The following is a 22,448-nucleotide window of genomic DNA, read 5'->3' on the forward strand; positions in this document are numbered from 1 at the left end:
ATCTCTGATGGTGCGCCCCTTCCAACTGGTGGCCGACCTTCACATGGCGGCCTTAGGTGATTGTTCACACCTCAGGTCACACCGCCCGAACACCTGACGGAGGGACCAATTGGCAATTTGGGAAGCTTACAGCTCAGGCAATCACCCATCTCTGGGCTTGGCCTGTAACAGGGGGTACGTGTTATAACGTTCCACTTCAATTTGTTTGAACTTATAGCGATCCCAGCTTCCTCAACCAAATTATAACATTTCAGCTCCTCAACACCAAATTAAATACTTCAATATGTCCCAATATGTCCTGTAATGTTACAGTGTGAATCTTACCTGTCGACCCAGGGCTGGGAATTACGTGTTACCCAGTCACCCGCAATGCGTCAAACAGGTGGTCTGGCCCTCAGGAGCGCACAGTGCAACGAACTGTAGATTGTGGCACATGTTAGGAAAAGAATAATGCCTGTCACCCGGTCTCTGAAAGGATTCTCGGGCCATTCCAGGGACTGGCATAGAAGGTTGAGAAGACCAGCCTTGTACGTGGGGTTTCAATGAAGTTCTCAATTTGCAGCATTGTCCCCCCAACTGAACGTGACCCTTCGGTTCTGAGTTGAGTGGAAGGACTGAACCAGAAATTTTGAAAATTTGACGAGCTACACTGTGACTTCCTGCACTTGTGCCACAGGATTGAGAACTGTAGGGCCCCCTAAATAGGTCAGGTGTGCACTAAACATCATAGGCTCCTACTCAGGTAGCTGACTGTGCGTGGGGCACACACAAGGGTCTTTTATGTTAGGTGACACTATCCGATCCAGGTAATGATAGCTGCGGGAAACCCCCAAGTAATACTGTGAGATCCAAAGAAATGCCTCCCACAGGCAAGAGTATTAAAATCCTAATGGTGAACTACTGAAGCATTTGCAACAAATTGCCAGAGTTTGTACTGCTCGTGGAAACTAATGAAGCTCAAATAATACTTGGTACAGAAAAGGTGATTGAAATGTGAAATCCATATCAGTGGGATTTTTGGGGAAAATTTACGTGTATATCACAAGGATAGGTAAATGAAAAATAGGAGTGTTGTATTTTCACAGTAAACAAAAACCTCAAACTCATCGAGACAGAAATTGAAGCTGCATGAGAGATTGCTTGGGCAAGACTCAGTATCAGGCGTGGATATAAAATGATAACTGAATCCTTCTATCGCCCATTAGACTCATCTCCTGATGTAACTGAAAACTTCAGAGAAAACCTCAATTCACTTGTATCTAAGTATCTAAGTTCCCCAATCATATTGTAAGCATCGGTGGAAACTTTAACCATCCAACAATTAACTGGGAAAATTACATTTTTGTCAGTGGCGGATGTGATAAGACATCCTGAGGAACTTTACTAAACGTCTTCTCTGAAAATTACCAGGAATCCTACTCATGATGGAGATATATTTGATCTAATGGCAACAAATAGGCCTGACCTCTTGAGGATGTCCACATTGAAACTGGTATCACTGACCACGATGTGTTTGTGGCAACAATGATTACCATGGTACAAAGGACAACTACAACTAAGACAAGCAGAAACTTATATACATTCAGTAAACTAGATAAAAAATCAGTAATGTCATATCTCAGTGAGGAACTTGAAACTTTCAGCACAGGTTAGAAGCATGTACAACAACTCTAGCTCAAGTTTAAAAGAGTAGTTGACCATGCACTGGATAGATATGTACCCAGTAGAACAGTTCATAATGGGAGGGAACTTCCATGATATACAGTCATTGTAAAGAAACTTCCAAGGAAACAGTCTACTACATTACAGATGTTAAACAAAGCACAGAGGTATAGATACAGAGATACTGAATGGAACACATTTGGCTCTCAAGAGAGCAACACACGACACTTTCAATGAATAGCATAGGAGAATATTATGAAATGACATTTCACAAAATACAAAGAAATTTTGGCTTTGGTTGTACGTAAAGGCTGTTAATGGAACCAAAGCTAGTGTCCAGTCCCTAGCGAATGAGAGAGGAACTGAAACTGAGGATAGCAAAGCAAAAGCTGAAATGCTTAATTCCGTTTTCAAATGTTCCTTTACAAAGGAAAATCCAGAATTGCTCCAATTTAATACTCGTACCACTGAAACAACACATATAATATAAGTATTAGTGTCAATGGTGTTGAGAAACAGCTGAAATTGTTAATACTGAACAAAGCTCCAGGGCCTGATGGAATGAATTTGCGGCTGAGTTAGTCCCTCTTCTAACTATAATTATCACAGGTCCCTCAAACAAAAAATTGTGCCCAGTTCTTGGAAAAAAGCAAAGGTCACACCCATCTACAAAAAGGGTAGCATAAGAGATCCACAAAATTATTATTTAATATCCTTGCCATTGATTTGTTGTAGAATCTTATAACATATTCTGACCTCAAACATAATGAGGCATCTTGAGCAGAGTGACCTCCACAATGCCAACAAGCATCATTTTCAAGAACATCAATCAAGTGCTACCTTACTCACACTTTTCTCACATGACATACTGAAAGCTTTGGATCAAGGCAACTACATAAATGGTTCATTCCATGTCACTTCAACCACGGGCTCCAGCTCAGTCTCAGATTTGACTGAAATTCAGTACACTAATTCTACCATGTTGGAACACTCGTGTACAAAGTATTAGTTTCCCCTGCCAATTAGTTCCAGAATTATGACTTGTGAAAGAAGGTGGCGTGACCCAGAAATTTCAACCAGAGTTAGAAAACTATTGCGGAAGCAAAGGGAACTTCACAGCAAACATAAACATAGCCAAAGAATTGCAGACAAACAAAAATTACGTGAAGCGAAATGTTGTGTGAGGAGGGCTATGCGAGAGGCGTTCAATGAATTCGAAAGTAAAGTTCTATGTACTTACTTGGCAGAAAATCCTAAGAAATTTTGGTCCTATGTCAAAGCGGTAGGTGGATCAAAACAAAATGTCCAGACACTCTGTGACCAAAATGGTACTGAAACAGAGGATCACCGACTAAAGGCCAAAATACTAAATGTCTTTTTCCAAAGCTGTTTCACAGAGGAAGACTGCACTGTAGAGCCTTCTCTAAATTGTCGCACAGGTAACAAAATGGTAGATATTGAAATAGACGACAGAGGGATAGAGACACAATTAAAATCGCTCAAAAGAGGAAAGGCCGCTGGACCTGACGGGATACCAGTACGATTTTACACAGAGTACACGAAGGAACTTGCCCCTCTTCTTGCAGCGGTGTACCGTAGGTCTCTAGAAGAGCGAAGCGTTCCAAAGGATTGGAAAAGGGCACAGGTCATCCCCGTTTTCAAGAAGGGACGTCAAACAGATGTGCAGAACTATAGACCTGTATCTCTAACGTCGATCAGTTGTAGAATTTTGGAACAGGTATTATGTTCGAGTATAATGACTTTTCTGGAGACTATAAATCTACTCTGTAGGAATCAGCATGGGTTTTGAAAAAGACGGTCGTGTGGAATCCAGCTCTCGCTATTCGTCCACGAGACTCAGAGGGCCATAGACACGGGTTCACAGGTAGATGCCGTGTTTCTTGATTTCCGCAAGGCATTTGACACAGTCGTTTAATGAACAAAGTAAGAGCATACGGACTATCAGACCAATTGTGTGACTGGATTGAGGAGTTCCTAGATAACAGAAGTAAGAGTGATTTTAGGTGTGCTGCAGGGGAGTGTCATAGGACCGTTGCTATTCACAATATACATAAATGACCTGGTGGATCACATCGGAAGTTCACTGAGGCTTTTTGCAGATGATGCTGTGGTGTATCGAGAGGTTGTAACAATGGAAAATTGTGCTGAAATGCAGGAGTATCTGCAGCGAATTTACGCATGGTGCAGGGAATGGCAATTGAATCTCAATGTAGACAAGTGTAATTTGTTGCGAATACATAGAAAGAAAGATCCCATATCGTTTAACTACAATATAGCTGGTCAGCAACTGGAAGCAGTTAATTCCACAAAGTATCTGGGAGCATGCATTAGGAGTGATTTAAAATGGTCTCTTCGTGAGATATACACAGGAGGGAGCAATACTGCTTGACTCCTCGGTGGAGGTATCTTCTCGAAACTTCACCAAAAGCCCGTACCGAGCTACTGAGCGTCTCTCCTGTAGAGTCTTCCACTGGAGTTTATCTGTCATCTCCGTAACACTTTCATGATTACTAAATGATCCTGTAACGAAGTGCGCTGCTCTCCGTTGGATCTTCTCTATCTCTTCCATCAAACCCATCTAGCACGGATCCCACACTGCTGAGCAGCATTGAAGCCGTCTTTCTTTACGTCTGCAAGGCGTTCAATACAGTTCCCCACAGTCGTTTAATGAACAAAGTAAGAGCAAGTGGCATGATTTGATTAATGGGGTCACAAAGAGTCGGAACCTACTAAGCGAATAGAGGGAGAGAAAATGGAATGATCACATAAAGTTCATCGTTGGTATAGCATATGCCAGACTGAGATTCATTGGAACAATCCTGAGGAAATGCAATCCCAAACCAAAGGAAGTAGGTTACAGTACACTTGTTCTCCCACTGCTTGAATGCTGCTCAGCGGTGTGGGATCCGTGCTAGATGGGTTCTGATATGTTGCATAGCAACAATCTTTTTTGCATCTGTACATGTACATTTCCCATTTCCACTGTTACATAGCTTTTTTTTCCAGGCATTATTCCGCTATTGTCATTATTTTCATAAAACTCCGACACTAGCACCTTTCTTTCTGAACTCAATTGCTTTCCCTGAGCCTGCCGAAGTTGTGGGAGCACTCCTTGGGGTTGCTTTTATTTTCCTAGCTTGCTTCGCCATATATGTAGAAGCACTGAATTCCTTTGCAGTCTAGTCAATAGACCAGCTGAAAGGTGCAAGGGTAAGAATAGCTACTTTTTTCTGGCGAGTGGATATGGCACATTTTTCTTCCAAATCATGCACAATTTTGTTCAAATCAGAGCATTTCTGGCATGATTTCTGTTCCTTTGGAGCAGATAGTTCTTCCTCTTCCACCATTAGTGCGTCAGGTATTTTGTGTTTTAATTCCATTTGAGCTTCTTGTAGTTTTCTTCTAGCATTGCTGGGCCTGTCTCTTTTCCCAACTTTGTGTGTCTTCATGAGAGACAAACCAAGAGCTGTCATTGAAGTATTTAATTGCTCATCCGCTGTGGTTGTAGGTGGCCGATACTCTTCGTCACAGTCGTGTAAATTATCAGAATATTCTTCATTTTTTAGCAGTGTAACACACCTGGAACATAACTTTTGTCCTGGTTTCATGTTAAGTCCAATGCACTAATTCACTTTCAATAGTGATTTTATATCAATTTCTCTGTCTTCTTATGAATCTGAAATGGATCAAAACAACTTCTTTGTAGGAAAGAATACTAATCCTCAAACACTAAAGTTTCCTGGAACTGTACTTCTTGTGCCCACAGGGTGTATCCCGGATCTCCATAGCAACAAATCTTGGTCCAAATCATCCAGATCATACAATACAAAGCGAATGCCACATTTTGTTCCATATGTTGTTTTATGGCATTCAGATGCTTGTGCTCTACCAATACTGCAACTTGTTTGAACAATAGCACCACTAATACACTCTTCTGCCTCCATACTGACTTTCCACAACAGTACAGACCAGTCTGAACTAGAACCTTAAAAACATGAGTAACCTGTAATTGTTGCTTGTTTCCTTTGTTGTTCCTGCCTAACAATGACTCATTCTGTGTTTGAAAACTACCATTGTTTAACTTTCTGTTGCCTACTGGTTTCCAACAATTGCTGCAACTTTATCAGAAACAAGCTGTCTGCATCATCACTATTACTTGCTAAATCCTGTTAAAAGAAACGTAACCAAATACATCTCTGTCAACTTTTATTGTACACAAATGTCTTGCAATAACAAGTTGAAATTTTGCCACATATTATATTATGGTCTACTTATGCAGCAGTGTTTGAAATTTGGCTTGAATATCACTTGTCCCTTTTGTGCTACCACACTTAGAAAATCCATGTTTTTCAGGTAATTTTTCAAATTTTTGTATTTGTGTGCATGTAACTCTGTTTGTGTGACTGATATGGGCAAGATGAGTTCTGTGTGTGTTTAGGCCACATTTAGCTTACCACAAAAAAATTATATCCTTTTTGAGTGAATTATATTTGGCACAGAGGGCACCTACAATATATACCTTTTAACATATTACATTTTTTAAAATCACATTTTGGAATTTTTTATTTTCCCTCAGAAATAAGTTGTTGGTGTTTTGATTCATAGAGTGTGTTCTCTTAGTGGGTGTTTGGGTTCTAAAAATTTCACTGGACTGTGCAGAATAGTTCCAAAATTATTAATACCTGAAGTTGGGTCTGAAGATAGATTGCCAGATTCGGGTTGCAATTTCCGGTTCACACCACCTTCTTTAACAAGCCATAATTCCGGCCTAGGGGTGGGAAATTGCCCCTAAAGGTGGAAGAATCAGCAATTATCAACAACATGAGGATGCAGAAGGCAATGGAAACCACTGCATTAAAGACACGTAACGTGTATCCGCAGGACATGTGGCCTGTAGTTGAAGAAGTGTCATGATGATCTCTCCATTGGCAAAAGATTCCAGAATAGTCCCCCATTCGGATCTACGGGAGGGGACTGCCAAGGGGGAGACTACCATGAGAAAAATACTGAATAATCAACGAAAGGATACGAGTCGGGGCGTGGAATGTCAGAAGCTTGAACGTGGTAGGGAAACTAGAATATCTCTAAAGGGAAATGCAAAGGCTCAATCTAGATATAGTAGGGGTCAGTGAAGTGAAAGGAAGATAAGGATTTCTGGTCAGATGAGTATCGGGTAATATCAACAGCAGCAGAAAATGGTATAACAGGTGTAGGATTCGTTATGAATAGTAAGGTAGGGCAGAGTGTGTGTTACTGCGAACAGTTCAGTCACCGGGTTGTTCTAATCAGAATCGACAGCAGACCAACACCGACAACGATAGTTCAGGTATACATGCCGACGTCGCAAGCTGAAGATGAACAGATAGAGAAAGTGTATGAGGATATTGAAAGGGTAATGCAGTATGTAAAGGGGGACAAAAATCTAATAGTCATGGGCGACTGGAATGCAGTTGTAGGGGAAGGAGTAGAAGAAAAGGTTACGGGAGAATATGGGCTTGGGACAAGGAATGAAAGAGGAGAAAGACTAATTGAGTTCTGTAACAAGTTTCAGCTAGTAATAGCAAATACCCTGTTCAAGAATCACAAGAGGAGGAGGTATACTTGGAAAAGGCCGGGAGATACGGGAAGATTTCAATTAGATTACATCATGGTCAGACAGAGATTCCGAAATCAGATACTGGATTGTAAGGGGAACCCAGGAGCAGATATAGACTCAGATCACAATATAGTAGTGCTGAAGAGTAGGCTGAAGTTCAAGACATTAGTCAGGAAGAATCAATACGCAAATAAGTGGGATACAGAAGTTCTAAGGAATGACGAGATACTTTTGAAGTTCTCTAACGCTATAGATACAACAATAAGGAATAGCGCAGTAGGCAGCACAGTTGAAGAGGAATGGACATCTCTAAAAAGGGCCATCACAGAAGCTGGGAAGGAAAGCATAGGTACAAAGAAGGTAGCTGCGAAGAAACTATGGGTAACAGAAGAAATACTTCAGTTGATTGATGAAAGGAGGAAGTACAAACATGTTCCGGGAAAATCAGGAATACAGAAATACAAGTCGCTGAGGAATGAAATAAATAGGAAGTGCAGGGAAGCTAAGACGAAATGGCTGCAGCAAAAATGTGAAGACATCGAAAAAGATATGATTGTCGGAAGGACAGACTCAGCATACAGGAAAGTCAAAACAACCTTTGGTGACATTACAAGCAACGGTGGTAACATTAAGAGTGCAACGGGAATTCCACTGTTAAATGCAGAGGAGAGAGCAGATAGGTGGAAAGAATACATTGAAAGCCTCTATGAGGGTGAAGATTTGTCTGATGAGATAGAAGAAGAAAAAGGGGTCGATTTAGAAGAGATAGGGGATCCAGTATTAGAATCGGAATTTAGAAAAGCTTTGGAGGACTTACGGTCAAATAAGGCAGAAGGGATGGATAACATTCCATCAGAATTTCTAAAATTATTAGGGGAAGTGGCAACAAAACGACTATTCAAGTTGGTGTGTAGAATATGAGTCTGGCGACATACCATCTGACTTTCGGAAAAACATCATCCTCACAATTCCGAAGACGGCAAGAGCTGACAAGTGCGAGAATTATCACACAATCAGCTTAACAGCTCATGCATCAAAGCTGCTTACAAGAATAATATACAGAAGAATGGAAAAGAAAATTGAGAATGCGCTAGGTGACGATCAGTTTGGCTTTAGGAAAAGTAAAGGCAAGAGAGAGGCAATTCTGGCGTTACGGCTAATAATGGAAGCAAGGCTGAAGAAAAATCAAGACACGTTCACAGGATTTGTCGACCTGGAAAAAGCGTTCGACAATATAAAATGGTGCAAGCTGTTCAAGATTCTGAAAAAAGTAGGGGTAAGCTATAGGGAGAGACGGGTCATATACAATATGTACAACAACCAAGAGGGAATAATAAGAATGGACGATCAAGAACGAAGTGCTCATATTAAGAAGGGTGTAAGACAAGGCTGTAGCCTTTCGCTCCTACTCTTCAATCTGTACATCAAGGAAGCAATGATGGAAATAAAAGAAAGGTTCAGTAGTGGAATTAAAATACAAGGGGAAAGGATATCAATGATACGATTCGCTGATGACATTGCTATCTTGAATGAAAGTGAAGAAGAATTAAATGATCTGCTGAACGGAATGAACAGTCTAATGAGTACACAGTATGGTCTGAGAGTAAATCGATGAAAGATGAAGGTAATGAGAAGTAGTAGAAATGAGAACAGTGAGAAACTTAACATCAGGATTGATGGTCACAAAGTCAATGAAGTTAAGGAATTCTGCTACCTAGGCAGTAAAATAACTAACGACGGATGGAGAAAGGAGGACGTCAAAAGCAGACTCGCTATGGCAAAAAACGCATTTCTGGCCAAGAGAAGTCTACTAATATCAAATACCGGCCTTAATTTGAGGAAGAAATTTCTGAGGATGTACGTCTGGAGTACAGCATCGTATGGTAGTGAAACATGGACTGTGGGAAAACCGGAACAGAAGAGAATCAAAGCATTTGAGATGTGTTGCTATAGACGAATGTTGAAAAGTAGGTGGACTGATAAGGTAAGGAATGAGGAGGTTCTACGAAGAATTGGAGAGGAAAGGAATATGTGGAAAACACTGATAAGGAGAAGGGACAGGTTGACAGGACATCTGCTAAGACATGAGGGAATGACTTCCATGGTACTAGAGGGAGCTGTAGAGGGCAAAAACTGTAGAAGAAGACAGAGATTGGAATATGTCAAGCAAATAATTGAGGACCTAGGTTGCAAGTGCTACTCTGAGATGAAGAGGTTAGCAAAGGGGAGAAATTTGTGGCGGGCAGCATCAAACCAGTCAGTAGACTGATGACCCAAAAAAATCTGGAACTAATTGGCAGGGGAACTTAAGAACATTTTCTCAAATGGTTGAATAGACATGGAATGACCCAAATGCAGTATTTCTTGATTTCAGAAAAGCATTTGGCACAGCACCACAATTACACTTATTCTCAAAAGCATGAACATATGGGGTATCAAGTGAAATTTGTGACTGGATTGAGGACTTTTTGGTAAAGATGATGTAGCATGTTATCTAAGATGGACAGTCATCATCAGATGTAAAAGTAGGTTGGGGTGTGCCCCAGGGAAGTGTGATGGGACTCTTGTTGTTCATATTGTATATTAATGACCTTGCGGACAACATTAATAATAAAAATCAGGATTTTTGCAGATGATGCAGTTATTTATAATGAAGTGCTATTTGAGAGAAGCTGTATGAATATTCTGTCAGATAAGATTTCAGCAAGGTGAAGAGATTGGCAACTTACTCTAAATGTTCAGAAATTTAAAATTTTGCATTTCACGAAATGAAAATACGTAGTACCCTATGACTACAATGTCAAAGAGTACTGCTGGAATCGGCCAACTCATACGTAGGGAAATAAAACGCAGGTACATGAAATGAAATGATTACATAGGTTCAGTCATTGGTATAGCAGGTGGTAGATTTGGGTTATTGGTAGAATACTGAGGAAGCACAATCAGTCTACAAAAGACATTGCTTACAAATCTCTCGTGCGACCCTTCCTAGGATACTGCTCATGTGTATGGGACCTGTACCAGATAGGAGTAACAGGGGATATTGAACGTATACAGAGAGAAGGGCAGCACAAATGTTCAGTTTGTTTAACCCATGGAAGAGTGTCACACAGATAATGAAAGAACTGAAATAGCAGACTCTTGAAGAGAGATGTAAACTATCCCGAGAAAGTCTATTAACCAATTTTCAAGAACTGGCTTTAAATGATTGCTCTAGGGATATACAACCCCCTATCTATTGGTCACACAGGGACCATGAGGATAAGATTATAATAATTAGTGTACTCACAGAGGCATTCTAACAAACATTATTCCCATGCTACATATGTGAATGGAAAGGAAGAAATCCTAATAACTGGTACAATGGGACATACCCTCTGCCATGCACCTCATAGTGATTTGCCAGAATATAGATGTAGATGTAAATCAATGTTCTATATTTCACACACTTGCTACTGAACTAATGCATTAAGCAATAAACTTGTCAATCTGACAATATCATGCATTGAGTTCTTATTACTAGACTGAAATATTTGTTCTCAATCAGTTGAATAGCTGCAAGAAAAAATAAACTTTGATTGGAGCATACCTCAATTAAATGCTTTATGAATTTTCAATAACTGAAAACAGCTCCAGATATTTTGTCTGAAATAATTTAAACTACAGTGAAGAAATGTTATTTTAAAAACTTAAAAAAACCATAATACAACAAGTGACAGGAAGGGGAAAAAAACTGTATCACTCTGATATCCTGAGTCTGCTGCGAAATCATACTTTCAGCACTACATTTTTACATGTAAGAAATTGCTGTTAATGGCCTACTTGTTAAGACTCATATACACAATTAGCACAATAACATGTAGGAGAACTTTTGGTTGTGAAATAAGACAATCAGTTTTCATTCCTCTTACCTGAATCCTCACGTGAATATTTGGTTTAATTTTGTACTTGTTTAGAAAAGTGCCGTGTGTGCTACCCAAATCATACACGTAAAATCCGGAGGAGTTCTGATCATCTCCGCGATATTGTTGGGTGAGTCATTTGTATGTCACATGTCGACAAGCGGCCAATAACATAGAATGGCTTGCGAGATAGTTCAATTCTTTCTATAATCCTTCCATCTTTTAGAACTTCAAGGCCATAATCTGCTTCCGGTATACCACTCCAGGTTGGTTCTTTGTAGGGGAGTGGTACAGACTTCTCTTTCAACTTCTGGGCTGATGCTAAAGAGAGAAGTTTCGTGCTCTCGGAATCAACCGTCCCTTTGACTGAAACATTCAAGTCTGGTGCACAATCGAGCTGCTCTTCATTCTCATCGGGAGAAGCACTTGCACCTTTTGTAGACTCATTTGGATGAAAGTTCTTCACTTTCCCCACACCTCTACCCCTTCGTGGGCCTACCACCAGAAACTGGTTTTTTAAAGCAGTCAGATTTGTTTTCTTGCCCGACAAATTTCATCCTATTACACCCTTCCATATCACTTGGATTTGCTTCAGAAGCAGAGTTTACCCTTAATACTGACCTATTCTCTTCAGTTCCATTTATGTCTTTCTTATTTCCTAATGATGTACAGTCCTTTGCTAGACATATATTGCTTTCATCTTCTTTCCCGTCTTCTCCTCCTTTTCTTCCAGCCCTGATTTCTTGGCAAACATCGTAATTTCCGTGTTCCGAGAGCGAAATGATTGTGGATTCTTCTTTCACAAACTCATCCATAGCTGTCCACTTGCGCGCAATAAAAGAAAAAACTGAAAAACACTCAGAGCCACCTTAATTCAGGGATTCATCATAAAAAATCTATTTTTTTTTTCACTGTCACTAGAAACAAACAACAACATTTACACAATCCAACAGCAGTCCAGCACTGAGTACCTAATTGTCATATCTAAACAATTCACTCTCGCATACAAATAATCCAAAACTGTTCGGTCACAAAGAAAGTTCGTGGTCAAAGATTTTAAATTATTTCCAGTAATCCCTGTCAAAACTAAATTTCGAACTTCAATTGTTTTAGCTCACATGAGTTTATGACTGAATGTATGTAATTCCTGCCGAATAACATAAAGAACTATTTCAAATCTAGAGTGAGAACGATGTGATTCGAGTGTTTTTCGGGCGTTTGGCAAGCTGTTCAAAAAATTGTTTCCGATTTATCTTCTCATTGCTTTCTTTATTCAGCAATTGCCATTCAAAACAACGCTATGAGGTGCAGTAGAAATTGTCAGATTTCTTTACCATATGAACTTTTATAGAAAGTTGGTGTCATTTGCTTAGACGTACCATCAACGAAAAAAATTAATAAAATTAATTATTTCAGTACACAGTACGTTGAAATAGAAATGGGAATGAGTCCCTGCTTCTCAATCCAATGTGAACTACATTTTTATACAGTTACTTCCGATTTATTGTGGTGCTTTTATGTACGCTCGCAATATGATATCACATACACTGCAAATTTGACTGCGCATCTCTCAGAACAGGTCATTTAATGTCACGATTTTATTAAGAACAGCTGCACGTCTGCATACCACAGGTGGTATATTATGTTTGGACGATATAAGTATGTCATTCCGTGTAATCTTACAGCGGATGATAAAGGCGACCATCTCAAATTTGCGTCAATTTGGTGCATGGATACCTACATGTCTCAACTGTCAAATAGCATTATCCTAACCAACCATTTTTGATAAATTCAGGTTTGAAAGATGTGTGTACTCAGTCGTTAGTCGGACACCAATTACCAGATTTTCAGAGAACTGTTACTAAGTAATGAGTTGACCCATAGTCGTAAGCATCTAGTATGTCGGCACTACTAAGGTGATATACTGTATAAAAATTACTATATGTCATTCAGATTTTTCATGAAAAATGTCGGAAAACATTTTTTTTTTTTTTTTCCATGCTGTGCTCTAAATTTGTGATGTAAAAAAATCATAACTTTGTCCAAGGAAACGGTATAGGCCTCAGTTTGTGTACTGTAACTCTTTAGTCGTAGTGTTAAATATAGATAACATTGAAAAGCATTTGGCATTAGTATCTTTTATCTGCCCTTAAAGGTGACTCATTAACAAACAAATGTCAATGGTATGAACTTCAAAGTCCAAGGAGGGGGAGGGGTGGGTTGCATAGACAGTTGAATCTCAGCTTGATTTTCTTCATTTGGATTTGCAGCTCCACTTGTTTGCAGTTAAAATTGTAGGATGTGAGGTCCGCCAGTTGCAGTTTTGCATACTGGCGGACCTCACATCCTACAACCAAAGCTTGATATTTTTACTTAAGTGTTTACATATCTGGTACCAATCTTAGGTGCAAGGAATAACATCCGAACTCACTCTATTTATTTGTAAAGAATAAAATAACAAATCTACTTACACATACCATTCACATTAATCACTACAGGGAATTGGTATATAAAAGCCATGCGTATTCATTGAAAAATTGTTACTAAAATAGCTTTGATTGACCCGTAGGTCAGAACTGTATACAGGTATGATCTGAAAATAGTTACAACCATTCTTCTTAATGTATTGTTGTATGTCACTGCTGAATGTCTTTGCAGTGTAAAGTAATACAAGAGACAGATTGGGTGCTCAAATGTGACAACATACCCTTATTCTGCTATTGTATGTCCATCCTTTTGACTGGAGGTCTGTGAGACTACGGCCGTTCACTATTGTAAGAAAATAAAACACCTGTCTGGGGGACTATGGCTGTTTACTAGTGCAAGAAAATAAAACTATAAAACTCTTCCACTTTGCATGTAACTTTGTTTTCTTTGACATCTATATCCAAAAATGAAATGAGTTTACTTAAAGGTGAGAGATATAATTTTTTCATGGCACTTATTATCAAGTTTATACAACCATCCACTGCAACTTCATACCAATGAGACATACACCTTACATATAACATTGGAGAAGGGGACTCAAACAGCATCTGTCCTATTAGACCATGAAAGGAATTGTGATGCAGCAGGAGACATGCAGTTAACCTCAACAACTTTAAATTCATGTGATACCTGGAAAAATGTGTCTTATGTACCAGTTTTCATATTATTTGCAAGCTATATATTACTCAACTTGCAGCTGTTCCAACAATACATTTTAAGGTGCTCCCATAGCAACAGTGCTCCTGGTTTCATCTGTGTGTAGAGATTGTTCATTAGAACTGTGTTAGTAGTAATGACTAGGAATACATGGTGCGATAGTGTTTCTGGAACTCTCCTCATTGTACTGTACCTTTTTTCCAATAAACTTCCATGCGATCTGATCTCTTGCGAAGAAACAAAGATCATAGTAATGCCATGTATTTTGTGGAATGCCGTTGCAAACAGCTCCTCATTAAGAAACATAGAATTCAACCCGCTGTGAACAGATTGTAGTTTTATCGCTTGCTCTGCCTTCACGGAGCACTGTTGGAGTGGCATCTACTGCTGGTGTCCCAGAGCACATGGTAAATGTAGCAATAAAACTTAAACACAGTAGTGATGTAATTATTTTTCCAGAAAGCAGAAGCAGTTAAAATCTGTTTTATATATAATTGTGAATTATTTAGGACTAAAGGAGACAACTCACCGAAAGGCAGAAGCCTTGTGTCTTTGACGAGTCAAATGAGACCTAGTAATATTAAATGAAAATGACAATTGTTCAAGGCTTTGTGCTAGGATGGAAAAGGTATGTTACTGTCGTGATAAATAACAAGAAGAGTCACTTGCAAAAAAGACTTATTTTTGTTAATCTGAAACTGTTGTACACGAAATTCTCCACAAAAAAGAAATATATTTTTTTGTTTTTTCACAGGAGATCAAAGCATGTGATGGCTTCCTGGAAGATCAGTACAATACAATAAGGACTATTCCAGTTCCACACTGTGAATTTCTAGTCACTGCTAGTAATACCTTTCTAATGCAGAGATTTTAAACAAATGCAAATGTGAGCACTGTTGTTATGGAAGCACTTTAAATGCTTTGTTGGAACAGCTGCAAATCGGACAATACGTGGCTTGCAAATACAATGAAAACCGGTAGATAAGACACATTTCCCAGGTATCACATGAATTTAAAAATGTTGAGATTAACTTCATGTCTCCTACTGAATCAGAATTCCTTTTGTGGCCCAGTAGCGAAAATGTTGTTTGTGCCTGCCTTCTCCCATTTCATATGTAAGGAGCGTGTCCTGTCATTACAAAGTCATAGTGCATGGTTATATAAACTTGACACAAAGCGCTATGAAAAAAATCATATCTTCCACCTCTAAGTGAACTCATTTCATTTTCTGATCAAGAAGTCAGGGATAACAAAGTTGTATGCAAGGTGGAAGAGTTTTAAAAATATAATTTACTTCTTTATAATTGAACATTTTTATGGAACTGTTCTTAGCATGATTTTTATATCTATGTCTACCAGCATATATGTAAAATATTAGTAATATATCTCATTACTGCTTGCAGCTTTTCTTTTGTTCTCTGAAGTTGTATTTTTAATTTAAACTAATGGAATAAGTGTATATCACTACTTTTGTGCACCCAGTATCTCTCTTGTAATTCCTTACACTGAAAAGACATTTACCAGCAAAATACACCATACGCATTACTAAAAATGATTAATAACTGTTTCCAGCTCATACCTGTTTACAGTTCTGACTACAGGTCAACCACAAATATTTTAGAAATTTTTTTTGAAGGGATACACATGATGTTGTTGTTGTTGTGGTCTTCAGTCCTGAGACTGGTTTGATGCAGCTCTCCATGCTACTTTATCCTATGCAAGCTTCATCATCTCCCAGTACCTACTGCATCTGCTTAGTGTAGTCATCTCTTGGTCTCCCTCTACGATTTTTACCCAACATGCTGCCCTCCAGTACTAAATTGGTGATCCCTTGATGACTCAGAACATGTCCTACCAACTGATCCCTTCTTCTAGTCAAGTTGTGCCACAAACTCCTCTTCTCCCCAATTCTCTTCAATACCTCCTTATTAGTTATGTGATTTACCCATCTAATCTTCAGCATTCTTCTGTAGTACCACATTTCGAAAGCTTCTATTCTCTTCTTGTCCAAAATAGTTATCGTCCATGTTCCACTTCCATAAATGGCTACACTCCATACAAAAACTTTCAGAAACGGCTTCGTGACACTTAAAGCATTACTCGATGTTAACAAATTTCTCTTGTTCAGAAACACTTTCCTTGCCATTGCCAGTCCACATTTTATATCCTCTCTACTTCGGCCATCATCAGTTATTTTGCTTCCCAAATAGCAAAATTCCTTTACTACTTCAAGTGTCTCATTTCCTAATCTAATTCCCTCAGCATCAACCGACTTAATTCAACTACATTCCATTTTCCTCGTTTTGCTTTTGTTGATCTTCATCTTATACCCTCTTTTCAAGACTGTCCATTCCTTTCAACTGCTCTTCCAAGTCCTTTGCTGTCTCTGACAGAATTACGATGTCATCAGCGAACCTCAAAGTTTTTATTTCTTCTCCATAGATTTTAATACCTACTGCGAAGTTTTCTGTTTTTTCCTTTACTGCTTGCTCAATATACAGATTGAATAGCACTGGGGAGAGGCTACAACCCTGTCTCACTCCCATCCCAAACAGTTCTTCCCTTTCACGCCTCCTCAACTATTATAACTGCCATCTGGTTTATGCACAAATTGTAAATAGCCTTTCACTCCCTGTATTTTACCCCTTCCATCTTCAGAATTTAAAAGAGCGTAGTCCAGTCAACATTGTCAAAAGCTTTCTCTAAGTCTACAAATGCTAGAAACGTAGGTTTGCCTTTCCTTAATCTTTCTTCTAAGATAAGTCGTAAGGTCAGTATTGCCTCACGTGTTCCAGTATTTCTGCGGAATCCAAACTGATCTTCCCCAAGGTTGGCTTCTACTAGTTTTTCCATTCGTCTGTAGAGAATTCGTGTTAGTATTTTGCAGCTATGGCTTATTAAACTGATAGTTCGGTAATTTTCACATCTGTCAACACCTACTTTCTTTGGGATTGGAATTATTATATTCTTCTTGAAGTCTGAGGGTGTTTCGACTGTCTCATCATCTTGCTCACCAGAGGATAGAGTTTTGTCAGGACTGGCTCTCCCAAGGCTGTCAGTAGTTCTAATGGAATGTTGTCTACACCCGGGGCCTTGTTTCGACTCAGGTCTTTCAGTGCTCTGTCAAACTCTTCACGCAGTATCTTACCTCCCATTTCGTCTTCATCTACATCCTCTTCCATTTCCATAATATTGTCCTCAAGTACATCGCCCTTGTATAAACCTTCTATATACTCCTTCCACCTTTCTGCCTTCCCTTCTTTGCTTAGAACCGGGTTGCCATCTGAGCTCTTGATATTCATGCAAGTGGTTCTCTTTTCTCCACAGGTCTCTTTAATTTTCCTACAGACAGTATTTATCTTACCCCTAGTGAGATAAGCCTCTACATCCTTACTTTTGTCCTCTAGCCATCCCTGCTTAGCCATTTTGCACTTTCTTGTGAATCTAAATTTTTGAGACGTTTGTATTCCTTTTTGCCTGCTTCATTTACTCCATTTTTATATTTTCTCCTTTCATCAATTGAATTCAGTATTACCGAGCGAGGTGGCGCAGTGGTTTGGCACTGGACTCGCATTCGGGAGGATGACGGTTCAATCCCGCGTCTGGCCATCGTGATTTAGGTTTTCCGTGATTTCCCTAAATCACTCCAGGCAATTGCCGGTTTGCTTCCTCTGAAAGGGCACGGCCGACTTCCTTCCCCATCCTTCCCTAATCCGATGACACCGATGACCACGCTGTCTGGTCTCCTTCCCCAAAACCAACCAACCACTTCAATATTTCTTCTGTTACCCAAGGTTTTCTACTAGCCCTCATCTATTTACGTACTTGATCCTTTGCTCCTGTCACTACTTCATCCCTCAAAGCTACCCATTCTTCTTCTACTGTATTTCTTTCCCCCATTCCTGTCAATTGTTCCCTTATGCTCTCCCTGAAACTCTGTACAACCTCTGGTTTAGTCAGTTTATCCAGGTCCCATCTCCTTAAATTCCCACATTTTTGCAGTTTCTTCAGTTTAAAAGTACAGTTCATAGCAATAGATTGTGGTCAGAGTACACATCTGCCCCCTGAATTGTCTTACAATTTAAAACCTAGTTCCTAAATCTCTGTCTTACCATTATATAATCTATCTGATACCTTCTAGTATCTCCAGGATTCTTTCATGTATACAACCTTTGTTTATGATTCTTGAACCAAGTGTTAGCTATGATTAAGTAACATATTCGTATTATTTATCAATTTCTTGCAGTGGTGAATTGAATGGTATGTGCAGTAGCAATTTTATTTTATTCTTTGCCAATGTTAAAATTGAGTGGGGATATTCTTCTTTCCATCTGAGATTGGTACCAGATAAGAAAAAATCTTAGCAAAGAAGTGAGTTGAGATTCAACTGTCTACATACCCTGCTAACCCCCCGCCTCCCCTGCCCCGCCCCCTCCCTCCCAGAACTTGAAGGTTTGTCAGATTTGACACTTTTAAGTGAAGTTAAGAAATACTAACTTCAGTGCCAAATGTTTTTCATTATTATTTATATTTAATGCTAGGACTAAAGTTACAGTGCTGAAGATGAAGCCTGTACTGTTACCCAATGCGAAGGCATTAAGGCACAACATGGAAAAGGTGTGGTTTCAACATTTATCATAAAAAATCTGAATCATTTATCCTAGTTTTTGCACATTATAACAACTTAGTGGCCTATATACTAGATGCTTAAAAAACTGATGTCTGAGGTTCAACTCATTACTGAGTCATAAGTCTCTGAAAATTTGGAAACTGGTGCCTGACTCACGACTAGGTACATACTCTCGAGCTGTCAAACCTGAATTTATCAAAAATGGTTAGTTAGGACAACGCTATTTAGCAATTTTGCTGTTAAGACATGCAGGCATCCATGTACCAAATTGACTCAATTCTGAAATAGTCACTCTAGGATCCACCAAAATATCTGTGAGTTTACACCTAATGAGCAGTACTGTTGTGAACGAATATGTGTTGTTGCAACTCATTGTCAATTTTGTGTAATATATACACAGTAAATGTACATTCATAATTACTAAGTGAGTCGATTTTCTATTACCATTTGTACAAATAAAAACAGACTGTAAAATTTTTAATAATTGGAAGGAAGGAATTATTCTGTATTTGTGGTCATTCAAATAAGTACTGCCATTTGTGTTGGTTTGATAGCTCCCTGTTACACATCTTTTATCAGTCAATGGCAGGCTTATGACCAGCACTTGTTCTTTTAATCTGAAGACCAAATGTCAGCAGTTGGGCCTCTTTATCACATTACAAAAGTCTTCTGGTGTGATCCAAATCAACTAGGAAGAATTTGTATTGCAAGAGAATAGTGCCATTGGTAATTTTGAGTGAATACGTTCCTTCATGGTCCTTGACTACTTTCCCACTCTGTTAATCTTAAATGATAGTAATATCTAATATTTAAAAAAGTAATGGTGAATACAACAGGAGATGAAAAAGATTTCCACACGAACAGCAATCTTTAGGTTTCACAGTAAAGAAGGAACATTACCTGAACATTAATACCTGTCTATTTCTAACTCCTGCAAATTACCTGTTTATATTGATGCTAATGTTAGAGATTGTTACTTGTACTCATCATAATAACTTAGGGCTTAATACTTTTAACACAATGTGCTAATTCAACGAAAACTGGTAGTACGTGGTACCGTGTAGTAAATCTGAGTGGTACTGGCTGAATAATTTATTTGTACAATTGACAGAAACCTGTTTTCCTTTTTATACTACTATTCATGAAGCAATAGTAATACATAAGAAGAAAGTGGAGTATTTGGTTCATTCTAAGAAATACTAAAATAGCACTTAATGTAAATTGACTTCATTGCCCGTGTACTGTGAAATTGCAAACGATATTCACCACCAGTTAACACCATTTTGTTATAAACCCAGTTAAATTTCATCATTACACAATGATTTACAGTTTATCAGTAGATGTGATTAAATAATATAAGTTTCTATAACTTGTGCCTTATACTTCATTCATTCTTTTTATTTTCTCTGCTGAAATTTTTCTGCCAGATGTTTTTAGGCATATGCGATTGTATGTGGATGCAATCTTGCAAACAAGCTGAGTCTAGTGCAAATCTTTTATTACAATTAAATTATGATAATCATGAGATAGGATGGGAAATGGGCAGACTACAAATTTCTTTTTTACACAATACAAAATTTCTGTGAGAAAGTTTTTCTGTCATATATTCCCATCATTTGCATTTATTTAGGAGAACTCCTCTGCTTACTCTACAACAGACTACACAGAGTCATTTGTTTCTACAAGTTTATCCCAACTAACTAATTTTACAAATCCATTTTCTTAGCTGCATTAAGAAATGCACAGGGAGTATCATGTTCTGGTATAGATTTAACTACTATTGGCTTTAGTATGTAGTCAGTCATTGCAAGTGATTTATTTGAAAAGCACAAGGACACATACATTTCAATATTGACCAGTATATTCAACTTGTAGAAGCAAAACTTAATTTTAACCACTTCAATATTTGCAGTATATTCAACTTGTAGAAACAAAACATAATTTTATCATCAAGAAGTAAGCACCACATCTCTACTTCAGAATCAGCATTTTATTGTTTCAGATAGTACATTCATAAATCATTGATTTGAAGTACAGGAGACTGATCAATATAAATAACTTGCCAGAAATACATACAATGTGTGAAACAAAAAACAATTTACAAAAACCATTAAAAATTCGTTTCATTACTCTACACAGAAATCATCACCACCATTTAAATATTTCATGAGTGAATAGTAACATTTTTGCACTAGTATGGCATGTAAACCTACCATCGTAGTGTGTCCGCAGCTCGTTGTCTTGCGGTAGCGTTCTCGCTTCCCGCGCACAGGGTCCCAGGTTCGATTCCCAGCGGGGTTAGGGATTTTCCCTGCCTCGTGATGACTGGGTGTTGTGTGTCTTTCATCATCAATTCATCCCCATCGACACGCAAGTCGCCGAAGTGGCGTCAACTCGAAAGACTTGCACCAGGCGAACGGTCTACCCGACGGGAGGCCCTAGTCACACGGCATTTCCATTATATCGTAGTGTGAAAATTTATCATTTTTTAATTTATTGTAAATTTTCATAGCCATGTAATGAGGAGTCTGGGAGTAAGCTTTTAGTGTATGAGTTGGCAACATGAAATTATCTTCGTTCCTTGTGTCATACATATGTTGAAAACGGTCTTGTATAAATAATTCTGTATTGACACAAATAAAGATATACAGTTCATAACTGTAAATACATGGAACAGTTAAACTTTTTAGATGCCTGAATAAAGGTTGACATGACTCTCTAGGCCTAATATTATACATAGTAGTTTTTTTTTTGAAATACTAATAATTTATTTACAGTACTTGCATTTCCCCAAAAGACTATTTCATACCATACAATGGTTCAAAATAGCTGTGGTAAACAACTTTGCTAGTGTCAATGTAACTCACATAGGACAGTATTGTCATTGCAAATACTAGATTGTTAAGCTTGTTTGCCAACTATCTTATATGCGAAGACTAGAGTAACTTTTTTCCTGAAAATAGCTCCAGGAATTTGCCAGATTCTGCTTCCACGACTTCCTGATTTTTATGGATAATTTTGAATTCACTTGATTTTGACTGTTTGGTTTTAAACTCTGTGAAGTGAGTTTTTTCATGTTTAAGTCCATTTAAGGCAAACCAATGTTCTAAGCTATTTAGGGTGATAATGAGTCTTTGGGGAATTTGTTCTGTGGCCTCACTTTCAAAGAGTATAGATGTGTTGTCTGAATGTGAGGTTATATTTAATAGTAAATCATTAACATAAAATAAAAACTGAATTGCGCCTAAGATGCAACAATGCAGGATGCCCTGTGAAATAATTTTCCATTCTGAAAACCAGTTTCCTGTACCTGATGTTACAACTACCCCTTGATTTCTATCTGTTGACTATGGCTTGAATCTTTTCAAGGCACTACCATTTATTCTGTATCTTTCTAATTTATGTAATAGCAGAGTGTGTTTGACACAGTCAAAAGTCTTCATAAGCTCACAGAAAATTCCTGAGACTTTTTGGAATTTTTCAAGAAATAAGA

General features: G+C 38.4%; 1 protein-coding gene across 1 annotated transcript in view; it reads right to left on the reverse strand.

The window, feature by feature from the left end:
* Positions 1-11,728, reverse strand: part of LOC126305094 (kanadaptin-like) — a gene marked incomplete at its 5' end in the record, with an annotated part of 228,471 nt that extends 216,743 nt beyond the window's left edge. Inside the window, 2 exon segments of the mRNA XM_049992011.1 lie at positions 11,191-11,296; positions 11,298-11,728. Of these exon segments, the coding sequence (XP_049847968.1) occupies positions 11,191-11,296; positions 11,298-11,728 (537 nt within the window).
* Between the last annotated feature and the right edge of the window lie 10,720 nt (positions 11,729-22,448).

The sequence above is a fragment of the Schistocerca gregaria genome, unplaced genomic scaffold, assembly GCF_023897955.1.
Source record: "Schistocerca gregaria isolate iqSchGreg1 unplaced genomic scaffold, iqSchGreg1.2 ptg000246l, whole genome shotgun sequence".
In the NCBI taxonomy this organism is placed as follows: Eukaryota; Metazoa; Arthropoda; class Insecta; order Orthoptera; family Acrididae; genus Schistocerca; species Schistocerca gregaria.